Source organism: Tachypleus tridentatus, chromosome 13 (assembly GCF_004210375.1).
Source record: "Tachypleus tridentatus isolate NWPU-2018 chromosome 13, ASM421037v1, whole genome shotgun sequence".
NCBI classification, from domain to species: Eukaryota; Metazoa; Arthropoda; class Merostomata; order Xiphosura; family Limulidae; genus Tachypleus; species Tachypleus tridentatus.
In genome coordinates, this window is record NC_134837.1 from 200,077,657 (window position 1) to 200,104,477 (window position 26,821).

Below are 26,821 nucleotides of genomic sequence, written 5' to 3' on the forward strand. Positions count from 1 at the left end.
AACCAACTGGATCAAAGGAGCTGTTTAATGAAACTTCTGGGCAATATAAACGATATATTAATTATAATGCTTTGTTGCAAAACGTTGGGTTATCCTGTCATTGAGAATGAAAACGAACTAATTATGTATTTAATAAATAGGGCCCTGAATGGCCTGGTGGTTAAGGCACTCGACTCATAATCTGAGGTTCGCGGAATCGAATCCCCATCACACCAAACATGCTCGTCCTTTCAGCCGTGGGAGCGTTATAATATTACGGTTAATCCCACTATTCGTTGATAAATGAGTAACCCAAGAGTTGGCGGTGGGTGGTAATGATTAGCTGCCTTCCTCTCGTTTTACACTGCTAAATTAGGGATGGCTAACGCAGACAGCCCTCGAGTAGCTTCACGCGAAATTCAAAACAAACCACACTTATTTAATAAATCTTACTATTATTTTATTATTGTACGATAAAACCATTTTGAGAGGAACATTTGCAGATAACATACTTTGAAATACCCACAATGGTAACCTTACTTTAGTGTGCCAAAAATACTCGTCGTGCCAACCAAACTTCATCTAGAAAACAAAACTACACCAAGAAAATACTTGTGGTGAAAGCCAAACTTTACTGTATAAGTCCTTATAATGGGAACACAACTTAAGTTTGGAAACACTTATAATGAGAACTAAATTTGAGTTTGGAAAAAAATTGTAATGGTAACCAAACATTAGCTTGTGAATACTTGCAATGAAAAAATACAAAAAACATTAGTTTGGAAGTACTTGTAATAGGAACACAACATTAGTCTGGAAGTACTTGTAATAGGAACACAACATTAGTTTGGAAGTACTTGTAATAGGAACACAACTTTAGTTTCAAAGTACTTGTAAGAGAAAGAACACAACTTTAGTTTGGAAGTACTTGTAATGGGAACTAAACTTTAGTGTGGAAGTACATGTAATGGGAACACAACATTAGTTTGGAAGTACTTGTAATGGGAACTAAACTTTAGTGTGGAAGTACATGTAATGGGAACACAACTTTAGTTTGGAGGTACTTGTAATAGGAACACAGCATTAATTTGTAAGTACTTGTAATGGGAGAAAAAACAACTTTAGTTTGGAAGTACTTGTAATAGGAACACAACTTTAGTTTCAAAGTACTTGTAATAGAAACACAACTTTAGTTTGAAGTACTTGTAATGGGAACTAAACTTTTAGTTTGGAATTATTTGTAATGGTAATCAAACTCAAACTTCTAAAACTTGCATTAAGAACTAAACTCCACAGTTAAAACACTAAGGGCATAAAAAACTACATTTTATCAAGTTGCTTTGAAGAAATGTTTCTTTGGAATAGTATCACTTTCCTTAAATGTTTTTTATTATTTTAATTATCTCTTAAACTATAACCAGAAGCAAGTGTGTCCTCTTTAGATTAATATCTTATGTTGTGTTACCTTGACCTTTGTTTCAACATATCTGCTCAAACGACATTCCCCAATACGTTTTCGGGTTCCAACACTTCCACATTTACTACATGTATTCCAGGAACCCCACATTATATTTGGGGTAAATGAATGATTTATCTGTCCTTGCAGGTGCAGCTCTGAAACATCGAAAGAATAAAAGATGAGTTGTATTACATAAAAAAATTAATTAATGTCCTTTTTCGTACATCGATTACAAATTAAATTCTAATTTATTTAAATTTTGATAAAAGTTTAGAAAAAATGAACATTGTACTTCTAGTAGATCTACTTTTTTAACCAACCTTTTCGTCAATGTTAATATACACAACTCGTTTTTACAAAACTTTTACGAAAATATGTAAGTCCCTACAATATGCACAACAGATTTTGAAGGACATTTGTTTAAGTAATATAAAGCCCTAACCTATAACCCACCAATAAAGTTACTATATATTTCATCATTTTATCACAATGATGTCAAATATTAGCATTAGACTCAGAATACCAGTTCGTAAAACTATTCAAAAAACAACAACAAACTGAATACAAATTTTCATTAAAGTTTCATTTAAAACAAATTCATAAATGTTTCCTCTTCATTTATTTTTTTTATTTCGGCAAGTATGTCATAAAATGTATGCTCAGTTTAATTACAGTATACAATGTTAATATGTGGTTTATGTAATCGGACGAGAAGAGAAAAAACTTTGTTAATATTGTATTGATAAACAATTGTCTTCGTTCACTTTGCTTTAAATATACGGCAGTGGTCTATGATTTAGTATTTTACAGAGGGCGCTAATTAAATTAGAAAAGGAAAAACGATGTAACAAATGTTAAAATTCTCATACAAGGGAAGATTAAGGATTGTTTAAATATTTATTTATAAAACTAAAATTTAAGACTTATATAGCGATAACAAATTATGGATTATCTACAATTTGATGCTAACTTTATTTTATATACATATAATATTACTGTCTGTTGTATGACTATGTAACCACTTCGCAAGGTAGGCCCGGCATGGCCAGGTGGTTAAGGCACTTGACTCGTAATCTGAGGGTCGCGAGTTTGAATCCCCGTCGCACCAAACATGCTCGTCCTTTCAGCCGTGGGGGCGTTATCATATGATGGTCAACCTCACCATTCGTTGGTAAAAGAGTAGCCCAAAAGTTTATTTGTTTGTTTTTTAAATTTCGCACAAAGCTACTCGAGGGATATCTGTGCTAGCCGTCCCTAATTTAGCAGTGTAAGACTAGAGGGAAGGCAGCTAGTCATCACCACCCACCGCCAACTCTTGGGCTACTCTTTTACCAACGAATAGTGGGATTGACCGTCACATTATAACACCCCACGGCTGAAAGGGCAAGCATGTTTGGCGCGACGGGGATGCGAACCCGCGACCCTCAGATTACAAGTCGCACGCCTTAACACGCTTGGCCATGCCAGGTCAGCCCAAGAGTTGAAGAGTTGGCCGTGAGTGGTGATGACAAACTTCGCAACGTGTGGATAGATCTTCTCCAAAATTTGGTCCATGGGAAAATACATGCAAGTTTTCAGTTTTTATAACCATTTTTACGTTTTCTACCACTACTTCGCCCCATGTAGATGGGTTTTCACCAAATTTGATATGGCAGTTCATTGTGTCAATCGGGAGATGCATGTGAATTTTCAGTATTGCATTCTGCGATTTTTATGGGTGTATTTTTTTACCACTACTTCAACCCCTGTTCGTGGTGCTTCACCAAAGGTTTTGCATGAAGGTTTGTTGGGTCCATGTAAATACATGCAAATTTGAGGTTTATTTACAATTACAAATAAGGGAAGCAACTTTTCATGTTCTAAGATAACCTTTCATTGATCATGAATTTGCATAACATCCGTCAGGGAGACGGGGTGTGTGTGTGTTTTCTTATAGGAAAGCCACAAGAGGCTATCTGCTAAGTTCACCGAAGGGAATCGAAACTCTGATTCTTAGCGTTGTAAATCCGTAGACCGACCGTTGTACCAGCAGTTAGTTGATAATAAAGCGGGTTAATTAAATTTTGAATATAACTTTCAAAAGGTCGTGACATGTAACTTTTAACCTACTTCCGACTTTGAGGTTAAGTATTTCTTCAAGTTCCTCATTACTTTCTGTAAAGATATAAAAAAGAATTGAAGTTTATATGCATTCAAAACAAAAGTAATGTATGAAAAACATCTAAGTTAACTTGAAAAAAATCTTAAACTATGTTCCATTTGTTTCACTTAAATAATTCAATGTCTCGGATAATATCAACAACTCAAACTCAATTGAAGTGAGTACTCAAAACAATAAAATTAACAAAAAATATAATTTTTACAGTAAATGGAAGAAAACTAATGACTAACCCTTGATTGAACAATAAAATAGTTTTTACTGTAAAAGGAAGAAAAACTAACTACTAACCCTTAATTCAACAATAAAATACATTTTTACTGCAAAAGGAAGAAAACTAATGACTAACCCTTGAATTAACAAAATATATATTTACTGCAAAAGGAAGAAAAACTAATGACTAACCCTTGATTGAACAATAAAATATTTTTACTGCAAAGGGAAGAAAATCTAATTACTAACCCTTGAATTAACAATAAAATATATTTTACTGCAAAAGGAAGAAAACTAATGACTAACCCTTGAATTAACAAAATATATTTTTACTGCAAAAGGAAGAAAAACTAATGACTAACCCTTGAATTAACAATAAAATGTTTTTTACTGCAAAAGGAAGAAAATTAATGCTCAACCCTTGAATTAACAATAAAATAAAACTTTACTGCAAAAAGAAGAAAACTAATGACTGACCCTTGAATTAACAAAATATATATTTACTGCAAAAGGAAGAAAACTAATGACTAGCCCTTGAATTAACAATAAAATATATTTTACTGCAATAGAAAGCGAACCTAATGATTAAACTTTGAATTAACAACAAAATATATCTTACTGCAATAGAGAAAAAAAACTAATGACTAACCTGTAGTTTTGAGCAGTTCTGGTGACTTACGTGACACTTGAACAGAAAAAAAAAAGTAATTAGATTTTGTTAAGCTCCTTAATAATACAGCGGTATGTCTGCAAACTTACCACACTAGAAAGTAGGTTTCGATACCTGTGGTGGGCAAAGTGCAGATAGCCCGTTATGTAGGTTTGTATTTAATTACAAGGAAATTTAGTTACATAGTTTCTTTTAATTCTTATGCAATATCTGATATACAAAGGTGTAGCAAAGTATTCGCTGTCTGCCACTTCTTATAAGTTAATATTTAAGTTTAATAAGTCTTTAGACTTGTCACTGAGTCACAGAGGGGCAAGGCCGTCACACACAGCATGTTTAAGTGACAGAAGTTTTTCTTAAGTTTAAATTATTGTGGAATATTTGTTTTCAAAATTAAGAAAATGGTAAGATATTTATTTAAAATATACAGTTAACAGTCTGCTTTTAACATGAAAACTAAAAATGTGTGATAACTTAGTTTAAAAATGTAGTCATCAGAGGATCAAGATACTGAATGTACCATCTTAAATAACAACAAAAATGAAATGAGAACTTGGACTTATGAAATAGAAAAGTTCTAGCAAGTCAAAGAAATACTAAAAATCAATTTTAGTACTGGATGTCTTGCATGAAAGTTATATATTAAAATGTAAACTGCTTAGCATAGACAGATGATTAAGGCACTCTACTCGTAATCTGAGGGTCGCGGGTTCAAATATTCATCACACCAAATACGATCGTTCTTTCAGCCGTGGGGGCGTTATAATGATACGATCAATCCCACTATTCGTTGGTAAAAGAGTAGCCAAAAAATTGGTGCTCAGTGGTGATCAGCAGTTGTTGTCCCTCTAGTCTTAAACCGGTAAATTAGGGACGGCTAATAAAGATAGCAATGGCAGATCACAGTCATGATATCTAGAAATTATAGGTGTTAAATTATTTAGTTAAATGCTGCACTTGTAAACTGAACTTGAAATGTTTATGAGCATTAACGTTAGGCCTACTAACTAATTTTGACCATAGATGTCCTTATTACCAATTAGCAATTCATATACTTTATTCTCTTAAAACGGGGAAAGTTAAAGTGTTACTTAAGCATTTTTTTGAGTCCGAATTGATAACTTTGACAGATAATAATGTTTACAATAATTACGTTTTACTTAAGGAAGCACATTGTATCGGTATTTATTACAGTTTTAACACAGGAAATTTATATTGCTTATATTGTTTCTTTCCAGATTTTATTGATAATGGTTATGAGCATTGATGAACGTGGGGTGAAGTGGATCAAACGTATGGTATCAATTCTGAGGACAAACATTTTAAGCATGTTCTGTAAAGATGTATGGACATTCATTATGTGGCAAAGGACTTTCTGGACACCATTCACATTGTGACACTCTAGTAATTCGATTGAAAGGTCGCATAAGCCGCGAAAGGGGATCTATGTATACTAAAGCAGAAGCAAACATAGGCATAAAAAGTTATTTATAATAAGGAAGGAAACTAACATGTAGCCTGCTGAAAAGTGTAAAGTTCGATACAAATACAGTACGTCCAAATAACCTAATCTAACAAAAACAGAACATCAAATGGGATATACATTACAAGGACAAAACTCGGGCCAAGTGTATGAATTTTCTTATACCAACGCCACATTTGGCTATCGGCTGAGCCCACCGAGGGGAATCGACCCCCTGACTTTAGTGTTACAAATCCGTAGACTTACCGCTGCACTAGCGGGGGGCATTCGGGCCAATCCTAAGACAAAGAACAAAATAAAACTCAGGAAATTAAAGTTTGAAGACGGCTTGAACTGGCAGTGAAGAAAAGTTTATTAACAAGGAACAACGTTTCGATAAGAATACGTCATCATCAGGTGAATTTATCATCATCAAATTTGAGATTCAGGGCAATTAAAACATTTGTTGACAGATTAGATGAGTTGAAGTGCCAAGACAATTAAACATTTTTTGGCAGATTAGATGAGTTAAAATAAGTCCCAAATACCTCTTACCAACATTGCCTACACCCGTCACTAGTTGCCATAAGAACAAACAGTAAAGAGCTCAGGGGTCATATATGGCTCAGAACATGTTGGATCTTATATGCATACAAGGTAACCACAACATGAAACATTTTCTTATTACCTTTGTTACTGGTGATTGATAATTAACTGTAAACTATACGTACTTCCACAGGGTATCCAAAAGTGATCTGTTTTAAGAGTAACAATAGTGTGCGTGTGTTTTCTTATGGCAAAGCCACATCGGGCTATCTGCTGAGTCCACCGAGGGGAATCGAACCCGTGATTTTAGCGTTGCAAATCCGTAGAGTTACCGCTGTAGCAGTGGGGAATAAGATTAACAATTAGTTCTGTTTCTTGCTTTCGAAATTCTTAATATCAGATGGTACATTAGGGAATTATTTTCTGTTTTGGATCAGGAACTCATATATTTGTTGTTTAAAACTACAGTTGTCTACAAACATAACTCACCAATATTTATACATATAACTTGTATTTTTCACTATAACTGTGAAAATGAAGTATGAATGGATTTTATATGTCACTGTGCTTAACAGTTAGTAATACAGATTTATCTGTTCATGCACTCTATGTAACTCAGCAAGATCTACAGGAAGTCTTAACTTATCGAAGGTGTAATTGTTTAGACAAGTAAAGAAATTACACTATTGTCCATCGTTTTACAATTTAGGCTATCTTCTTAAAATTTATCCAAGGGGTGGATTCTTCTGACAAGTTAACAGTTGGATAACATTGTACATTTATGAAAAACCCAAAGTGAAATATGTCTACCTGTAATCAACAGTAAAGTCGAAACTTTGTGACAGCCAACTTACAAACTAGTTCTGTATTGAGAAAATAATGAGTTAAACTTCGATGGACAGAATTTTAAAAATGTGCTATTGTTAGTAAAGTATATTAATTTCATATTTTTATTCATCATAAGAAAGATTGTAATTTGGAACACTTTAAAGTATACACTTACCATCCAATAAATATTCGATTTCGTACGTATCTTCTCTCACCTCATTGTTGTGACAAAAGTAATAACCCAAGTCCTTTCTAGCAACTTTTTTAATGACAAGAGTATGGTCTTCTTCAACATATATTCGGTTTTTATTTTCATCATCATGCATGTCTAAATTCACTTCTTTCAGCTCTCCAGTCACAGTTCTTCTTTTCCATAATTTTCCAGCCTGGTCCACAGTTTTATTGCTGACAGTAAAAAAAAAGAAAAAGCTTTTGCACAGTCGCAATTTATGTTGAACGAATAAGACTGTCTTGAGTTTGGTTTTCTAAGGTTTCGCGTGAAGCTCTGCAAAAGCTATTTCAATGAATAGGAGATTTAGTGAATCAAACATCACTTTTACTGTCATGATATAATAAATCAGTAGTTGGCTGTAATAAATACACCAAAACTAACACTGTAGATATTGCTGTCAAGCTGGACTTGACATATGAATTCAAAACTCCCCTTTATAATGCATTCATTATTGTTGAATTGTTTAAATAAATTTAAATTTATCGAAAACTTGTATCAGTATGAATTATTTGAGGTTCCTATTTTTGATAGAAAACTCTACAAGGTACTATCTCTGTTGCGCCTACTATGACCACCGATCCACAGTTTTTTATAGTATAAGTCTTCAGACAAGCCACTAAGCTAACGATTACATTCTAACAAAAGAAAACACCCTTTTCGATATGTTGGATTATTAAATTGTAGTAAATGAAGGATTGTTTTAATATTTCATTATCCATTAGCACCTGCCATAGAAACATTATGATGTGATAGTCAATCTCATTATACGTTGGTAAAAGAGTAGCCCAAGAACTGATAACAGATAGCTTTCCTTTCCTCAAGTCTGTTACTTCTAAATTAGGGAAGACTAGCATCGATAACTTTTGAGTAGTTTTGTGAAAAGTTCTAAAAATAAATATATAAATGATAGGCACCAGCTGCTAGTGGCATTATGTATGCATTGCCAGGTTTTGTAAGCCCATAGTTTTTAAGGTAAGTGACAGTGAATTTTCGGCAGTAAATTTCAAATATAAACAAACAGCAACACAGTATGCTTGTTTTAAAAATAATATAAGAAAACAAATCAAACGTGTATACGAATGTTCGTTACACTGCTGTTACCGCGACTGTATTCAAAGCTATAAGTAATTGCATCTTTATCGTCAAAGTCCACACAGTATGGTTCAGTTGCTTTAGAACACAATTGAAAAGACAAATTATTTTTCCTCTACTCTGTTATTGCAATAGAGTTTGTGATAATTCCATTTTAAAAATAACCACTATAAACTTTTTATTGCTAAACTCACGATCACGCAGTCTAGAACTAAATAAAACTTTTCGACGTATATTTATATCCCGACAAAGGTCAAGAACATTCCACAAAATACCAGATATTGTGATATAATAATACTTGATTAAACCAATGAGAAACGCAGAAAATTTTAGCAATATGACTCAGTAATGTCACTATTGTAAACAATCTCTAATTCACAACAACTAAACTACACCAAATATGATCTGAAAACAGTTACTTACAGAAATCTACCATGAAATATCGCTTCTAAAAATAATATAAATATGACACCCACGCTAAATAAACTATCCAAATCCTAACACTCACATTAAACTTAAACTGAAATAGTTTTGTATATTTAACATGCACCATGTTATGTCTTTCTACAATAAAGAGCATACAACCCAATTACAAAATGGCAGCAGTTTTAAACAGTGTGCAGTAACATAATTATGAATGCAACAGAAACTAAGAGTTCAAACAATATACACAGGGATTATTTTCTTCACTGGTTTCTTAAGAGTGAGGCCCGGCATGACCAGGTGGTTAAGGAACTCAACTCGTAATCCGAGGGTCACGGGTTCGAATTCCCGTCACAATAAACATGCTTGCCCCTTCAGTCGTGGGAGCGTTGTAACGTATCGGTCAATCCAACTATTCATTGGTAAAAGAGTAGCCCAAGAGTTGGCGCTGGGTGATGATGACTAGCTGCCTTCTCTTTAGTCTTACACTGCTAATTTAGGGAAGGCTAGTGCAAATAGCCCTTATGTAGCTTTGCTCAAAATCCAAAGCAAACCAATCTTCTTAAGAGTGATCTACGTCAGTGTTTCTCAGCCTTTTCCAATATATTAGGTTGTCCAGAAATAAATGTTGGAATTCTCATGATGACATTTAGAAGCTGAATATTGAGTAACTTATCGTTAGTTGGTTCGTTTAATTCAATGTTTGTCGGTTACACGGTGTTTTATTTGTCTGTTGTTTCAACTCTTCTCAGAGTAAATTTTGCAACCCCCCAAGGCAGCATGGACAACAAGGACTTTTGTTTGATGTTTCTCTACAACTTCAAACTTAGACGAAAAGCTAGCGAAACTACACGGAACATCAACCAGGCATTCGGCCATGCATCTGTTACTGAAAGTACAGTTCATCTTTGTTTCCAAAGGTTTCGATATGGAAATGAAAGTCTTGAAAACCACGAAGGTCGTGGAAGTAAGCCACTCTTAGATGAAAACACATTAAGAGAAGCAGTTGAGACAGACCCTCGCAAAACAGTACGTGAACTTGCAGAAAAGCAAGGCACAAGCAAATCAAGCATTGCCAAAAACCTAAGTGCGATTGGAAAGACGAAAACGTTGGATAAGTGTGTTCCACATGAGCTGACTGAAGATCAACAAAATCAGCATTATTAGACATGTCGAGGTTGACACTTCAAAAATTGAACGAACTGGGAATCGAGGCACTGCCTCATCCACCTTATTCCTCAGACTTTTCCCCTACAGAATTTCATTTTTTTTCAAGCACTTTGACAAATATTTGAACAATAAACACTTTCAAAACAAAGCAGCTGGAGAAGTTTCATTGAGTTCATTGACCATAGAAACTTTGATTTCTACAGCACAGGCATAAGCAGCATCATTACACATTAGCAAAAGTGAGTTGAAGCAAATGGTGCTAACTTTGATAAAAGCATGATTTACAACACTGATTAATACTCCTCCAAACTTCGCAGTTCAAAAACGACATTTATTTCTGGACAATGTAATAATTCACCCTTATAAGTTTTTCACAACAGCTCATTCATCCCAGTTTTTAACACTAATTTTGCTACAGGAGCTCCATAAAAGACTCCCTGGAGCATTTCCTGGTTGATCGATATGTCAATATATATATATATTCATAATTGATGTTTAAGCTTCATTAAACACACTCTGTGTGAACAATTTCTATGTGAATGCGTGTTAGCTAGAACATTTTTATTAAGGGCAAAGGTAACATTTTTAAAAAACAGAAATTAACAAACTATCAGGAATACTAGAAGAACATTTACAATACCAAGTCAAAGAATCATACTAAAATGTCACCATAGTAAAAAAATAAGGCCGTAACTGTTATCATCTCTCTAAGCATACACATTTAAGAGTAAATATTTAGAAAGATGTCTTTTACAATAACTCAGTTCCGCTTATGATGATGCAAAGGAATCAGGTCTGATATAGCCAGGTGGTTAGGGCATTCGACTCGCAGTCTGAACGTCCCGGGTTTGAATCTCCATTACAACAAACATGCTCATCCTTTCAGCCGTGATGGCGTTATAAAGTGATGTTCAATCCCACCATTCGTAATAAAATAGTCCAAGAGTTGACAGTAAGTGGTGATGACTAGCTGCCTTCCCTCTAGTCTTACACTGTTTAAATTAGGGACGGCTAGCGCAAATGTCCCCTGATGGTACAGCGTTATGTCAACGGACTTACCACAGTAAAATCAGGGGTTTAGTTCCCTTCAATAGACGCAGAAGCTAGCCCGATGTAACTTTGCGCGAAATTCCAAACAAACAAAGCCAAATAAACGCAAAGTAATCATAATGATTTTTTTAAAAGTTGAATAATCTTACTAACTGTTATTATTATAAACTATAAACGAATTTACGTAAGTAATGCATTTCTAAAACAAATGTGTCAAAGACCGTGGTTGCTGTATATTAACTATTGTAATACAAGTACCAACGGACCGCCGATAAAAGAACGAAACTGTGACATGTAACAAAACTACAAGCGCCTACTGATCAAAACGCATGAATATAAGAAATTATTTTCATTAAGGTATTATATATAAATTATATACATGTGTTTCAATTTATACTGTTTGTTTGGTTTGTTCTGAATTTCGTAAAAGCTACACGAGGGCTATCTGCGCTAGCCGTCCTAATTTTGCAGTGTAAGAGTAGAGGGAAGGTAGCTAGTCATCGTCACCCACCGCCAACTCTTGGGCTACTCTTTTACCAACGAATAGTAGGATTGACCGTAACATTATAACGCTCCCCACGGCTGAAAGGGCAAGCATTTTCGGTGTGACAGGGTAGCCCAAGAGTTGTCGGTGGGTGGCAATGAATATCTGCCTTCCCTCTAGTCTTATACTGCTAAATTAGAACGACTAGCGCAAATAGCCTCGTGTAGCTTTGCGCGAAATTCCAAGCAAGCCAAACCAACTACGAGGGCTGTTCAAAAAATACGCGGACTGACGTCATAAAACAAAATGTACTTTATTTAGAAGTTACAGGTCTGGGACTCCTTCAAAGTACTCTCCTCCCCAACGCGCACACTTATCCCAACGGTGTTTCCACTTGTTGAAACAGTCCTGGTACGCTTCTTTTGTAATGTCCTCCAGCTCCTTCGTCGCATTTGCCTTAATCTCGGGAATCGTCTCAAATCTTCTTCCTTTCAAGGGTCTTTTGAGTTTGGGGAACAAGAAAAATCGTAAGGAGCAAGGTCAGGTGAGTAGGGGGGGGGGAAGAACAGTGATCGAGTGTTTGGCCAAAAACTCACGAGTTCTGAGGGCTGAATTTCGCAGCAACGCGGTGCATCTTCAATTTTTTCGGTCAAAATCTCGTAACAAGATCCAACTGATATCCCACACTCTTCAGCAAGCTCCCTGATAGTCAGACGTCAATTTGCCCGCACCAGGGTGTTGATTTTGTCGACGTGTGGGTCGTCAGTTGACGTGGAAGGACGTCCAGGACGCTCATCATCTTCAATGGACTGTCGACCATCCTTAAAACGTTCATGTTACTTGAAACATGCCGTACGCTTCATAGCAACATCACCGTAAGCCGTGTTAAGCATAGCAAAAGTTTCAGTCGCAGATTTTCCAAGTTTAATACAAAATTTCACAGCAAAATTTCAGGTCATTCATTCTGAAATCCGCCAAACGAAAAAATGGCACTTCACTTAAAACCGCGAAGCTAATACACAAATGAAGATATCTGCAATCGGGAAATGGCGTCGTAATCAGCTGATCGGCGCGAACCTAGCGACACCAAGCGGATTCCCCTGGAACCAACTAGAGCCGCGCAATTCAAACAGTCCGCGTATTTTTTGAACAGCCCTCGTATATACCACAACTTAGGTTAAAAATAGTCTATCAGTGGGAATAATTCGCTGTAATATAATAGTGATAAGACTTATCTTTCGTTCAGTAATAGAAAATATTCAAAAAAATATTTAAGAAAAACTACAACGGCACCTTTAATGTTGTCATAGTTTTGTGGAATGATTGAGACGAAATAATAACATTAATGATGGTATAATTATTCGCACTATTTATTCTCGTCACCATTACATGTATTATTATTTTCACATTTCGAGCAGTGAATTACTCAGACATTTTTTTTTTGGAAGCAGTGAGATTCGAACCTCCGACTGCATGAGTTTTCAAAATACTCCAACATTTACTTTCAAAGAAAAAAAATCATATTTTACGTTTTTAGGGCATGGCAAGTGTGTGTTAACCATTATAGAATTCTAATAATTTGTTGTGTTAAACTGTATGTTATTCATTCCTATGATAAAAGTACACTTCGGGAGTCATTAATGCACCTATTTCAGTGTGGTGTCATTATTATTATTATTACCTTACTAAAACTTGCTTGACGTGGACGATTTAAACATATATTTTTTTTTTTAAATTTAAAGATAGCATCTTAAAACACGTTCCAAATACACTTGAATATCTAATCAATTTTCTCAAGTTAATAACCACACTATCGGGATAACTTTCTACAAATTGGCTCTATTTAAGAAAGTAAAGTCACAATTCCTGACTTACTTAATATTTATTTAGTTTTAAAAGTATAAACAGATAAAAGGAATTAAACATGAAGATAATATCACTTTATCAATGTCAAAACTGTTGTTTTTATGAATTCCATCTTTAACTTCACAAATATTCGATATACGTTATAATGTTATATATATTACAAACCATGGTATCTGTCTGAATGTTCATCTGTCTCTCATTTACGGCGGTCGCTTCCTGCGTTTGAAAAGCTGTGCGCACATACAAACCTCAACATTCACTTTTGAAATGACGAGAGAACAAGAATAAATATGTTAATACCAAATTTTATTTCATAAGCAGGATATTTTGCACTAAATTAATAGGAATTAACTACACTATTATTCACATTTTAAAATGTGACTTAACTTAAATAATAAAAAACTTAGGTTTACCGTATGTTATCCTTGAGTGGCTCTCAACTTGACTGAAATGCTCAACAATTACTCTTTCGTGGTATAAGTAGTCCAGAGCTTTGGCTCCAAGTGAAACCAAGAGTGTATCACAATTAACCATTTTAAAGCTCAAGAAATAGTTTAAACTGATAGATTAACTTAAACTTTTCTCGTCACTGAAAACGGTACTTTTGCTTGTATTTTATATGCAACTTAGTCAAAATTGACTGAGATGACACGAGCAGTTCACTAATTATTATTTTTCGCCTGAAGTAATGACCATCACGTTTGAAACTTATTTCACTGAATAAATTATTGTTCAGCAAACTCCCAAGCAACAGTAAATAGTTTAAGTGGAGCCGTGGAAATTACATTTTTTATGTCACTGTTGCTCTTGTTATAACTCTGGTTTTGATATTTCAGTTTATATATTTTGTTTGCTAGATACACGATATCAAGGAATTTCATAAAAGTTAATAATCTAGGGATTTTGTGTAGTATATAAAAATAAATATAATACAAATGTACTAAATAAAATAACAAATATAATAAGTAAAATAATAAACATAAATAAGAGCTATTTAGACATCAAAGAGTGATTCAGTTCAGGGTTGATAGTGAAGGTCAACGCGTCCAGTTAGTGCAACAATTCAACAAGTAAATGTATTTGTCACTTAAGTGTGTGTATCATTAGTTTCCTAATTTATGTTGAAACGCTTATTTGTTAAATCAGGTATAAAATAAAGTAGCCTGTACGTTATTAAAGTGGCCCGGCATGGCCAAGCGCGTTAAGGCGTGCGACTCGTAATCCGAGTCGCGCCAAACATGCTCGCCCTCCCAGCCGTGGGGACGTTATAATGTGACGGTCAATCCCACTATTCGTTGGTAAAAGAGTAGCCCAAGAGTTGACTAGCTGCCTTCCCTCTAGTTTTACACTACTAAATTAGGGACGGTTCGGTGCAGTGGGCTAACAACCTACTCACTTAAATACCTGTTAAAGAATCCGCAAGTGATTGCGGCCCTATGTTCCTCGATGGAATCGAGTGGTGAATGAATGAATGAACGTTATTAAAGTAATAAATTAATTCATTGTCGTTACGTGGATCGTATTTCTTTAGAATAATACAAAAGAATCGTCCCACAATAGAGCACGTGGCAACCTATATTTAATTGATAATTAATAATAATAATACTAAGAGATCAATTCACTTACCACGTTCGACAACGTAATTTAGCATCTTCGTCAATATCAACAGATACCAGCGCGATGTTTGGTTCAATCATCCTTAAAGGATTTTCGTCTTTACAATTCACCGCCATCACGGCAAATGGTAGAAGGAGAAATACTCGAGGGTTAAAAAAAGCACAGTAATTTCAGAAAGTGGAATTACTCAAGAAATAGCAATGAACAAAATGGAAAAATAATGTCTAATGTCGCCTGAAAAATAAGTCAGTAAACAATGGCAAAGAAACTGCAGAAATGGACTTTTAAATTGTAAGAAAATGATAGGACAGATTCTCAGTTACACGACAACATTTTCTATTTATGTTTTCCAACAGTTTGTCTGAACTTATAGAGTATATGGATTTTTTTATAGTATGTAAGAAAACCTATGAATAAGATACTGACAGGTAAAATTCACGATCTGAAACTAATACATAACCACTTTACAACTTCGCACACTGGGGTTTCTTTAAAGGCCTTATCGTTTCTTTATACCACTGTCGTTGAAAACAACAAATTTGTTTTTAAAAAATGTTACCAAAGGCATGTGTTAAACCGTTGATTTTACATTTCATCTTACATCATTCACTTATTGCTAAACGCGGTATAATTATTGAACTTACAATAATTGACGACGGTAAAAAAACGCTAGATCGGAATTAATAAACCTTCTTCGTTGCAATGGTTACCCTGACAACTATATGTCACAAGATTTTAAAGGGTTTATTTCACAGAGAATTGAACAAAGGTAGTTCAACATATTTTTACAGATTAGTAATGTAATCTGGACTCGTAATTTTAGCGTCGCGGGTTGGAATCCCCGTCACATCAAACATGCTCGCTTTTTTCAGCTATGGGAACATCATAATGTGACGATCAATCCTACTACTCGTTGGTAAAAGAGTAGCCCAAGAGTTGGGTTAAAAGAAGGAAGGCTAGCGAAGCTAGCTCTCGTGTAGCTTTGCGCAAAATTCAAAATAAACTATCCTTTGTCAACGAAGCCCTCAATAAGCGTTCATGCAGAGCTGTCAAAAAAACTGAGAAAAATGTCCATATCGTGAAAGACCTGGGGATTACACTAAAAATATATTTCTTCGTTCGCCTGTCAATAAGAAAAATTCTTGTAAAGCAAAAATTGTTTTGCTTGTTTGGAATTTCGCGCAAAACTACACGAGAGCTATTTGCGCTAGCCGTCTCTAATTCAGTAGTGTAAGACTAGAGAGAAGGCAGGCAGTCATCACCACCCACCGCCAACTCTTGGGCTACTCTTTTACCAACGAATAGCGAGATTGATGGTAACATCTACAAAGTTTCATCATGAATACTCTGTCTAAACAATCTATCAAAGAATTGATAAAACTTCGTTTCACACTGAGCTCTTATCAACATGTCAGTTTTCTTGTTCTTGAATTCAAAGAGTATCTCCTGATTCAATCTTATAAACTCCTGAACATTATCTAAGTCGAAATTGTTCTAAACTTTATTTTAATTAAAATTTTTAATACCCGGCATGGCCAGATGGTTAAGGCTCTCGTCTCGTAATCCGAGGGTCGCAGGTTTGAATCACAGTCATACCAAACATGTTCGCCCTTTCAGCCGTGGGGGCGTTATAACGTTCAGCCAATCTCACTATTGATTGGTAAAAGAGTAGCCCAAAAGTTGGCGGTGGATAGTGATGACTAGCTGCCTTTTCTTTAGCCTTACACTGATAAAGTAGGGATGGCTAGCGTAGATAGCCCTCGTGTAGCTTTGCGCGAAATTCAAATCAAACCTAACCCATACCAGCCATCTTGAGAATGCATTTTTACTTCAAGTGGGTTTCTCGTCATCACAAATTTATGCCATTCTAATTCTTCCCCAGCAACACAGCGGTAATTCTCTGTTTTTATAACGCTAAACACTGGGTTTTCCATACACGCAGTGAGCACAGAACAGATAGCCCTCGTGTAGCTTTGCGCGAAATTCAAATCAAACCTAACCCATACCAGCCATCTTGAGAATGCATTTTTACTTCAAGTGGGTTTCTCGTCATCACAAATTTATGCCATTCTAATTCTTCCCCAGCAACACAGCGGTAATTCTCTGTTTTTATAACGCTAAACACTGGGTTTTCCATACACGCAGTGAGCACAGAACAGATAGCCCTTTGTGTAGTTCATCGCTTAACTATAAATATTCTAATAATTTGCGTGCGATAGCAAATGACATTACCATTGGTGAGTCAGTTATTAATTGTTGTATTTGCTCTTTTCGGTTATCAGTTTATGTGTATTTATTACGCTATAATCCTTTAGAAAACTAATTCGAAACGTTAGGTTTGAATATTTTTTCTTTAGTGCTTTTGTCGTTTTTATTGGCAAAGAAAAATAACAACTGATAATTCTTTGTTTTGTTTGTATGAAAGGACATATCTATCATTTAAATTAAAACAAAGAGTAATTTATTTGTTTGAAAATATTAATAACAGAAAATAACGCAGTTTGTCACTTATTTTAGAGTAACTAATAATTTTCAAGCCAAAAATATACTCCCAGTTACATGTAACAAATAAATGTTTATTTACAAATCTTACAAAAAACTGTATAACGTAGAGTATCAGAAATTATTATTTTTGGTTTTTCTTGTTAAACGCAAAGCTGCACAACGGGCTATCTGCGCTCTGTCCGCCGCAGATACCGAAACCCGATTTTTAGCGTTGTAGTATTCTCAGATTGTAATGAATTTACTATCATCCGTTACTTATTTTAATATCGATGTTTGTTTTAATTAAATATATATTTAGAAATGTATGTAACTGATAGTTTTGAATATGTGTTGCGAAATTCCAGCCTATTCTCTAAATTTGTAGAAGATTCTCAAGTGTAAGAATCAACAATATACTATGTGGGTAAGTAAAATATTGTTACCAACTACACTTTCGAGAAGCTCGCCTAACATTTATAAATCAACGCGTCAAGAGACAGTAATATAATGTTGGTCTGCTACAGTTAATATACTATGAACCTTGGAAGCTATAACTGTGATTAGCACGTACCAGTCGGGAAACTACAGATATTTAACCAGGAACGCTTATAGATTTCAAATATTATAATCCATCTAACTTCAGTGAATTAACCTAGACCTTTAGTATTTCTACGAGGACATTAGATATTTTAGCGAGGGTAATACTGTCTCAATAGAATATCACACTCATTTTACACAAGTACTAGGATTTTTACATTATTATACGGAGCAAGTGATGAGTGTTCACCAAGCACACAGAAAGTGTAATAAAATGATGCCTAGAAAGAAAAATAGACCAATGGAACACTTGCAACCTAGGCTTCATCTGAATAAATCCTGATATAGGCCTAAATATAAAATAATAATCACAAATGATGGAGATAAGTACACAATATTTGAAGAATATTTTCCAGTTGTACATTTTGTACAATGGTAAGCATGAAAACAGAAACAAAATAGAAGGGCATTATAGTGATTGTACAACTGAAATTTCTATTGTATTTTCTGTAACAAGATGCTAAGCTAATGACAAATTAACCACTTTGTCGATATTGGCTCTTTATCTACCATTTTATGTTTCCATAGTTATTTCCAATACTGTATATCAAAAAAGTAAACAGTGTCAAAAACTAATGGTATGAAATCAGCTTGCACACCAATTTTGGATTTAGTTTGATTTTAGGTTACTATATATAAATACATATTTCGTTTGAATAACAGACGTTATTTTGAGTTCTACCATCTAATTTTATCTTATAAATAACTTTAATTGATTTTGGTAGACAAACTATATCACCTGTAAAATGTTGGCACAGGGAGGAAAGAGAAAGCAATCCAGTTTAATATAAGTGTAACAAAAATCTAAAAACTTTCGCGTTTCATTCAGTAAATCACTTTTCAAATCGCGTAGTCCCACTACCGAGTAAAGAAAACTAGCACATCTGTGGTATCAAGAAGCTAAAAAAAACAAGTGAGAAAAAGGTTACACATATTGTGTTTTAAGGCTCTTTATTTATAGCTAAGGAAAGTAACCACAGATAACTGGACGAACGACAGTAAATATAAACTGAATTTCTCATTAGGCTGATAAATAGTAAATAGACTGAATATAATGCACAGGCCTAGTGGTTAGGGCACATGAATCTTTTATCTGTAGGTCACTAGATTAAAACACAAGCATGAAAATGTTGCCCTTTCAGCATTATGGTCAGTCCCATTAGTTAAGAGGCTCTTGAGTACGCGGATAGTGGTGTTCACTAATTACCTTTCATCTCATTTATCACTTCAGTTTTAAGTCTATTCAATTGCTTTGCGTGAAACTCAACAAATGAACAACTGCAATGTGAAATATGTAAGCGTTAAAACTGGTAAGTTCGTAAAACGCTGAATAATTATCAAAAAGATATATTTCAATTTTTAATTTATTCTGCCTCTAGACTAAAGAATCTACCTTCAACATATTTGAATAAATTGAGTTAGCTAAACCAGAATGCACATGTTATCGCAACAGGACACTTCATAGAGTGAAAATAAGGAAAGAGTAGCCTAGACTTGTCCAAACACTCACGCAACAATGTTGCTAGACCTCGGATATTAGATCAAAATAACTTTATAACAATTATGTCACCAACTATTCTGAAAATACTAAATTGAGGAGAATTCCTTGACCTTATGAAGCAGGCCATACCCTCTTCTAATACTTTAAAATCTATGAGATAGGGAAAGTATTTCTCAAAAGGGTAATAGGCCTAATACTAACATCTTATGACAATTATAAATGTAAACATTTATCGCCGGCTTGTAAAAGGCGTACACACTACATTAAAAGTTAACCATTGGTACCTCTCTTCAAACAACTCAATTCAAATTTAAAGAAGTCTAACGGCTCTATCAATTGCAGAAAAAACTTACCCATCACAGTAAACACTTTGTTCCCCCGATGCATTTTGTATATTGCCTAAACTTTAATAATAATAGTAATAAATCAATTAACGTGTACACAAACAACAAAATGAACTAAAGACGGACCAAAAACACAACAGGGACAGCTTTTAACGTAAAATAAATTACCAAGTCACTTCACTTAGTGATTTTATTTAGGTGAACCGTAATGTAATGTCAGGGACATTGGAATTTTAAATAAAGCGTAGAACTAGTCACGAGAGCTGATTGTTTAAAAAAAATTATTGCATAAGTAATGTTTGGTGAGTGATTGTATTGGCAAAACATATTGTTAAGAAAAACATATTGAGATGATTCAATTTTAGTTTTCCTGTCATTAATAGAGAATTGAAGAAATCACATCTTTTCAGTAAGTTGTTTCTTAAGTTTATTTATTAATACGACGTTTCAATCACTGGTACAAATCTTTATCAATCACACAGTAGCAATGGTTAATCCGTACACAAAATCCACTGGAAAGCTTAAACAGTCTATCGTAAAGCTTTGCGCTCAACAACAAACAAGGTATTCAGATATATTGGGATAATATACTGCAATATGTTGGATTTAGTTCAACAAAAAGATTGATCGCTAAATTATAACAACCCCAAGGATGAAAAATCTACCATGTTTGGTTACAGAGTTGGTTCCCACGACCTTCATATTGTGAGTTCAACGCTCTAAGCATCAGATAAAGCCATGCTATGTGCTTAAATAAAATAAAATAGATTGTTTGTTTGTTTTTTTGGAATTTCGCACAAAGCTACTCGAGGGCTATCTGTGCTAGCCGTCCGTAATTTAGCAGTGTAAGACTAGAGGGAAGGCAGCTAGTCATCACCACCCACCGCCAACTCTTGGGTTACTCTTTTACCAACGAATAGTGGGATTGACCGTCACATTATATACCCCCACGGCTGGGAGGGCGAGCATGTTTAGCGCGACGCGGGCGCGAACCCGCGACCCTCGGATTACGAGTCGCACGCCTTACGCGCTAGGCCATGCCAGGCCAAATAAAATAGACAATATTATATTTGTTGTTTAGTCAAAATATTTCCAAACAATAAGGCCCGGCATGTCCAGGTGGTTAAGGTACTCAACTCATAATCTGAGTACCGCGGGTTCGAATCCCCGTCATACCAAACATGCTTACCCTTTCAGCCGTGGGGGCGTTATAATGTGCTGTCTGTTTGTTTTTTGAATTTCGCGCAAAGCTACTCGAGGGCTATCTGCGCTAGCCGTCCCTAATTTAGCAGTGTAAGTGTAAGACTAGAGGGAAGGCAGCTAGTCATCACCACCCACTGCCAACTCTTGGGCTACTCTTTTACCAACGAATAGTGGGATTGACCGTCACATTATAATGCTCCTACGGTTTAAAAGGCGAGCATGTTTGGCACGACGGGGATGCGAACCCGCGACCCTCGGATTACGAGTCGCACGCCTTAACACGCTTGGCCATGCCGGGCAAATGTGCTGTCAATCCCACTATTCGTTGGTAAAAGAGTAGCCCAAGAGTTGGCGGTGGGTGGTTATGACTAGCTACCTTCCCTCTAGTCTTACACTGGTAAATTATGGACGGCTAGCGCAGATAATCCTCGTGTAGTTTTGCGACCCTCAGATTACGAGTCGAGTGCCTTAACCATCTGACCATGCCGAGCCGTTTAGGTGTTGTTTTCAAGTATTCTTTACGCATGTATGTATCAAGTTTTATTTTTATTTTTTTTTGTGGAGATTGTAGGGAGATTTTATGGTTTGTACATTTCCATTACGAACATTTTTCGTATTTTTTTCCTGCATGTTGCATTTTAAGTGTATTAAATAAGTTCTCTCTTTTTAATTGTTTCCTTGCTGTTAGTGTAGTGTTAATTCCTTGATATGTAGTGTGTATCGATGTTTTCCTATTTTCTAGTTTACACAGAGAATGTCTGTTGTGAAATTAGTTTGTGTTACCTTTAGAAATCCATCTTTTTCAAGTTGTGACACTGTTTTACTTTTTGTTTGACATAATTAATTGTTAACTTTGAGCCGAGTGTTTCTTCCTTTTTAATTTAACACCTAGTTTGTGTGTCAATGAGACCGTATCTGGGGTACTGGGTGATCTACAAAGGGATGTCACAGTTTTCCGTAATGAAGTTAGAACCAGATAATATGTACTTCAATAAAAGCTCAATTTCTTGAAAGAAACACACTTTATTGCCAAATAAGTCAACTCTCAATACTGTTTGTTCATGAAGAATCAAATATTGAGAGGCTAGCTAGATTGTATTCCTCTTATATAAAAGAGCAGAAGTGTTCATGTTTAAGCAGGTATCTTACTTAGTCATCACCTCACAACAAAAAGTAAATTTTGTTGAAACGTCTTCGGCCATCTTTATTCATATAACTTGAGAAAACAGTGGATAAATTGGTTTTATAGAACTATTTTGAGCAACATGTATGACTACAATTTTGAATTGGGGAGAGGCGTGGGTGTGGCATGGATTTTCATCCCTTATAACCTGATAACTAGCACGAATTCGATCATGCTGATGAGAATTTAAGAATCAGATATCGTTAGGACATCGAATCTCAGTTTACAATTTTTTCCTTAGGGGAAGTTCCATGAAACATGTCTCTCTGATTTGCATACTGGGTGAAATAGTTTAATCCAAACCCAGTTTTAAGTTAAATCCAGTTTTATTTGCTGCTTATACAGCTTTTGCTTACAAATACAGCGATTTAATTACATTAATTTACAACGAGATTTTAATACAATTACTATTTTTCAATTTCACTGCACTGATTATAGACATTTTCTAAGAGATATGCTTGAAGTCGTATGTTAGGTGAATCATTAATATTTTGAAAGACCTACTTGGAGTTCCATGAACCATAATAACGCTAAAGTTCCATGCTGAATAGATCTATAATAGTCCTGAGAGGAGAATCTGAGGTTCCATGGTGAGTGGACCCTTAATATAACTAAAAACATGGAAGCACTTGACTGTTTAATTTTACCAGCTTGACACTCCTCACCACCAGGTGGCATAATCACCATCACATCATTATTTAGGTGTATCAAGGGGCACTCAGGAGTCATCTTGTATGAAGAAGAGAGGCAGTAATATCATAGGTCAACAAGAACTTTGTGATTGACAAGTCCCAAAAATGATGTCCTTGTCATGCTAATATATAGCTTAAATTAATGAAGCCAACATTCACGGGTAAACGCAAAATGTCTTCTCCACGCAACCCCAGTATGGCCGATTATTACATCGAAAAAATAGTGAAAAAACAAAGAAAAAATAGAAACATTTCTATATCACTGCTTGGGACCTGCAAGAAAGTGTCTTTATACCAAACATTAGTAAAATGATTAAAATACGGCAAAGTAATTGTCAAAGTAATGTACAAAGCAATGATAATGGAAAATACTTTACTGTAACCTTTTAAAGTTTCAGTGAAGGAAGATTTAACTTATTGTTTCATAACGTCATTTCGACATATTTCTACCTGGAATTCGTGGACACAGAAACAACAAACACACATGTAATGAATAATCCATTAACCAATACTCTACAATGTCTGGAGTCAGAAAAACTCTGTAGCATAATTGTATGGTATTTTTCACCCAATGTAGAATAAATACATATATTGGGAGAGTTTAAAATTCATAACTATGGTACACACGAAAACTGAATTGTATATCTCAATAGTTTGTATTGTTTATAGGTACACATCACTCAGTATTGTGGGAACCATCAAATAATATATTTAGATCATTGAGTATGTGAAGAAACTTCCCAGTGAGCTTAAATGGTACAAATTTAACTTTATACATGGGGTATTTCTCAGTCATGCGATTCTATAATGACAAATAATGGGCTCAAATATGACAAAACAGAAAAAGAACTACAACATGCTAGTAAAACTATTCTCAAAGTTATTTGCACCATAATCTAAAGGGTCTTCACTAAGTGAAACATATCTATAAACACTACAGGGTGGCTCCATCCAGTCTGAATACTTGTCAGATGAGGAGTCGAGGTATTCTAAGCTTGTCGCTTCATGTTCACTGATTGCATTGGTAATACATATTAGGAGACATTTAGATTCCATCTCAAAAGCAAAATAGGAGAGAATTAATTATACAGATGTGAACAGTTTTATCATAGCTGCTATAGGTGTCTTTTCCTTGTATCTACAAAGGAGCTTGTACATCATCTACACTAGCCAAATAATAAGCAAATAAGCTAATGAAAGAGGACAGGCTGTAAATACTGTCTGGTCAACTCATTTAAGTTAGTAGGTTCTATATTAGATCTGGATGGTGATATGGAGCAGATAACAGCGATCTCTCTCTGTTCCTACACGAAAAAGGGTTAGTCAATATTGTAAAGAGTTGAACATAGCTTTATATTTGTTTAAGAGCTTATGTAAATGTGAGATGGATGTTTCAGTTAATACTGAATCTTAAAACCTCATCACATTTCATGTTGTAGTAATAACTACAAACAAGTAAAAACAAAACAACACGAACAACAATTAGTGCATTATCAAAAGGAATGAAAACTGTGTCTTTCAACCATTTGTATAATCTTCTCAATTAATCAAAAAACTCCATCTTTTGTATAGTATTCCAGGTCTCCTTACCTTACATACCAAATTTCAAAGAAATCGTTGCTACTTTTATCGTTTCACAGCAAGCCAAACCTAGCCTGATTGGTTTGATTTGAATTTCGCCCAAAGCTACTCGAGGGCTATCTGCGCTAGTCGTTCCTAATTTAGCAGTGTAAAACTAGAGGGAAGGCAGCTAGTCATCACCACCCACTGCCAACTCTTGAGCTACTCTTTTAGTAATGAATAGTGTGATTGACTGTAACATTATAACGCCCTCACGGCTGAAAAGGCGAGCATATTTGGTGTGACGGGGATTCGAGCCCGCGACCCTCAGATTACGAGTCGAGTGCCTTATCCACCTGGCCATGCCGAGCCGTACATGTCATTGTTTTCTTCTCCTTCACTTTTTTTTCGCATCAGTGAAATAAAAAAATTTCCTTTAATTTCTTTAAAATTTGGTATATAGGTGGCATATATGTTCTCCTAGTGTTACTGAAAACTTGATTATTGTATCTTAAGTGTTCTTGGACATATGGCAAAAGTGACGCCAAAATCTCGTGAAATTTTGAGTTTGCCTGGAGAAAAATTAGTTCGCACATTAGGGTATTTTTAAAAGTGGATCATTTTCAATTTTATAAAAGTCTGATGCAAAATTTAGAAGTTAAAACTCCTAAAACCACTATCGTGTAAAACATTTCCCACAATGTTTGCGCACTACTTTGCATCAAAACTAATAAAAACGTTTACCAGTATGTGAGTGCCTTCGTTTCTAGTACATAGTTAGTATATTTTAAAGTATCACTTTATCTGCTATATAAAACTATACGAGGAACATGATATCATGCATTTTTTTTTGTTTTGAATTTTGCGCAAAGCTACTCGAGATCTATCTGCGCTAGCTGTCCCTAATTTAGCAGTGTAAGACTAGAGGGAAGGCAGCTAGTCATCGCCACCCACTGCCAACTCTTGGGCTACTCTTTTACCAACGAATAGTGGGATTGACTGTAACATTATAACGCCCACACGGCTGGGACGACGAACATGTTTGGTGCGACCGGGATGCGAACCCGCGACCCTCGGATTACGAGTCGCACGCCTTAACACGCTTGGCCATGCCGGACAAATGTGCTGTCAATCCCACTATTCGTTGGTAAAAGAGTAGCCCAAGAGTTGGCGGTGGGTGGTTATGACTAGCTACCTTCACTCTAGTCTTACACTGGTAAATTATGGACGGCTAGCGCAGATAATCCTCGTGTAGTTTTGCGACCCTCAGATTACGAGTCGAGGGCCTTAACCATCTGGCCATGCCGAGCCGTTTAGGTGTTGTTTTCAAGTATTCTTTACGCTTGGGCATGCCGGGCCAACATGATATCTATTTAAAAACAACTTGGCTGAAAAAGGTGAATAAAAAAATATAGCTCGATTTGTCTTGAATTTCGCGCAAAGCTACTCGAGGGTTATCTGCGCTAGCTGTTCTTAATTTAGCAGGTGTAAGACTAGATGGAAGGAAACTAGTTATCACCACCCACCGCCAACTCTTGGCCTTAACCATCTGGCCATGCCAGGCAAGTACTCTGATAACTATAGACAATTGTTGATTATGTATTATAACAATGAATTAATTTCCAGTAAACACTGTATGATTATTTTACTTTTGGTTTTCCAGATTACTAAAAATTTCAGTAAAATTGAATATATTCGGAATTATAAAACGTTAAATAGTTCCTTCTTGAAAAAAATTACTTTAGTGATGCTTGCAAGAGTAATGCTACTATTGTTGTTTTACAAAATAGTACATTAATAACAACAGGAAAACGAACTTATAAAAAGATGTATCTTTTGTTATTATTATTTTCTATGGTAAAATAGAGCAGTTGTCTAGGTGTGTGATCTATATATTTTTTCTCAGGCGTGTCTGCTTTAGGCAGTTTTTCTTTTATGTTATCTTTTAATATTTTTTATGATTTTACGAATTTAACACAAATATTAATAGTAAGGGAAACGTTTTTAA

At 35.2% G+C, this 26,821-nt stretch overlaps 1 protein-coding gene across 1 annotated transcript; it reads right to left on the minus strand.

The window, feature by feature from the left end:
• Positions 1-1,417: 1,417 nt before the first annotated feature.
• LOC143236432 (uncharacterized) lies at positions 1,418-15,365 on the minus strand. Its single transcript, XM_076474693.1, has 5 exons — positions 15,259-15,365; positions 7,491-7,720; positions 4,459-4,494; positions 3,548-3,592; positions 1,418-1,593 (listed from the first exon to the last, which is right to left on the minus strand). Exons 1-5 carry the CDS (start codon positions 15,363-15,365, stop codon positions 1,418-1,420), a joined length of 594 nt encoding a protein of 197 aa, XP_076330808.1.
• Between the last annotated feature and the right edge of the window lie 11,456 nt (positions 15,366-26,821).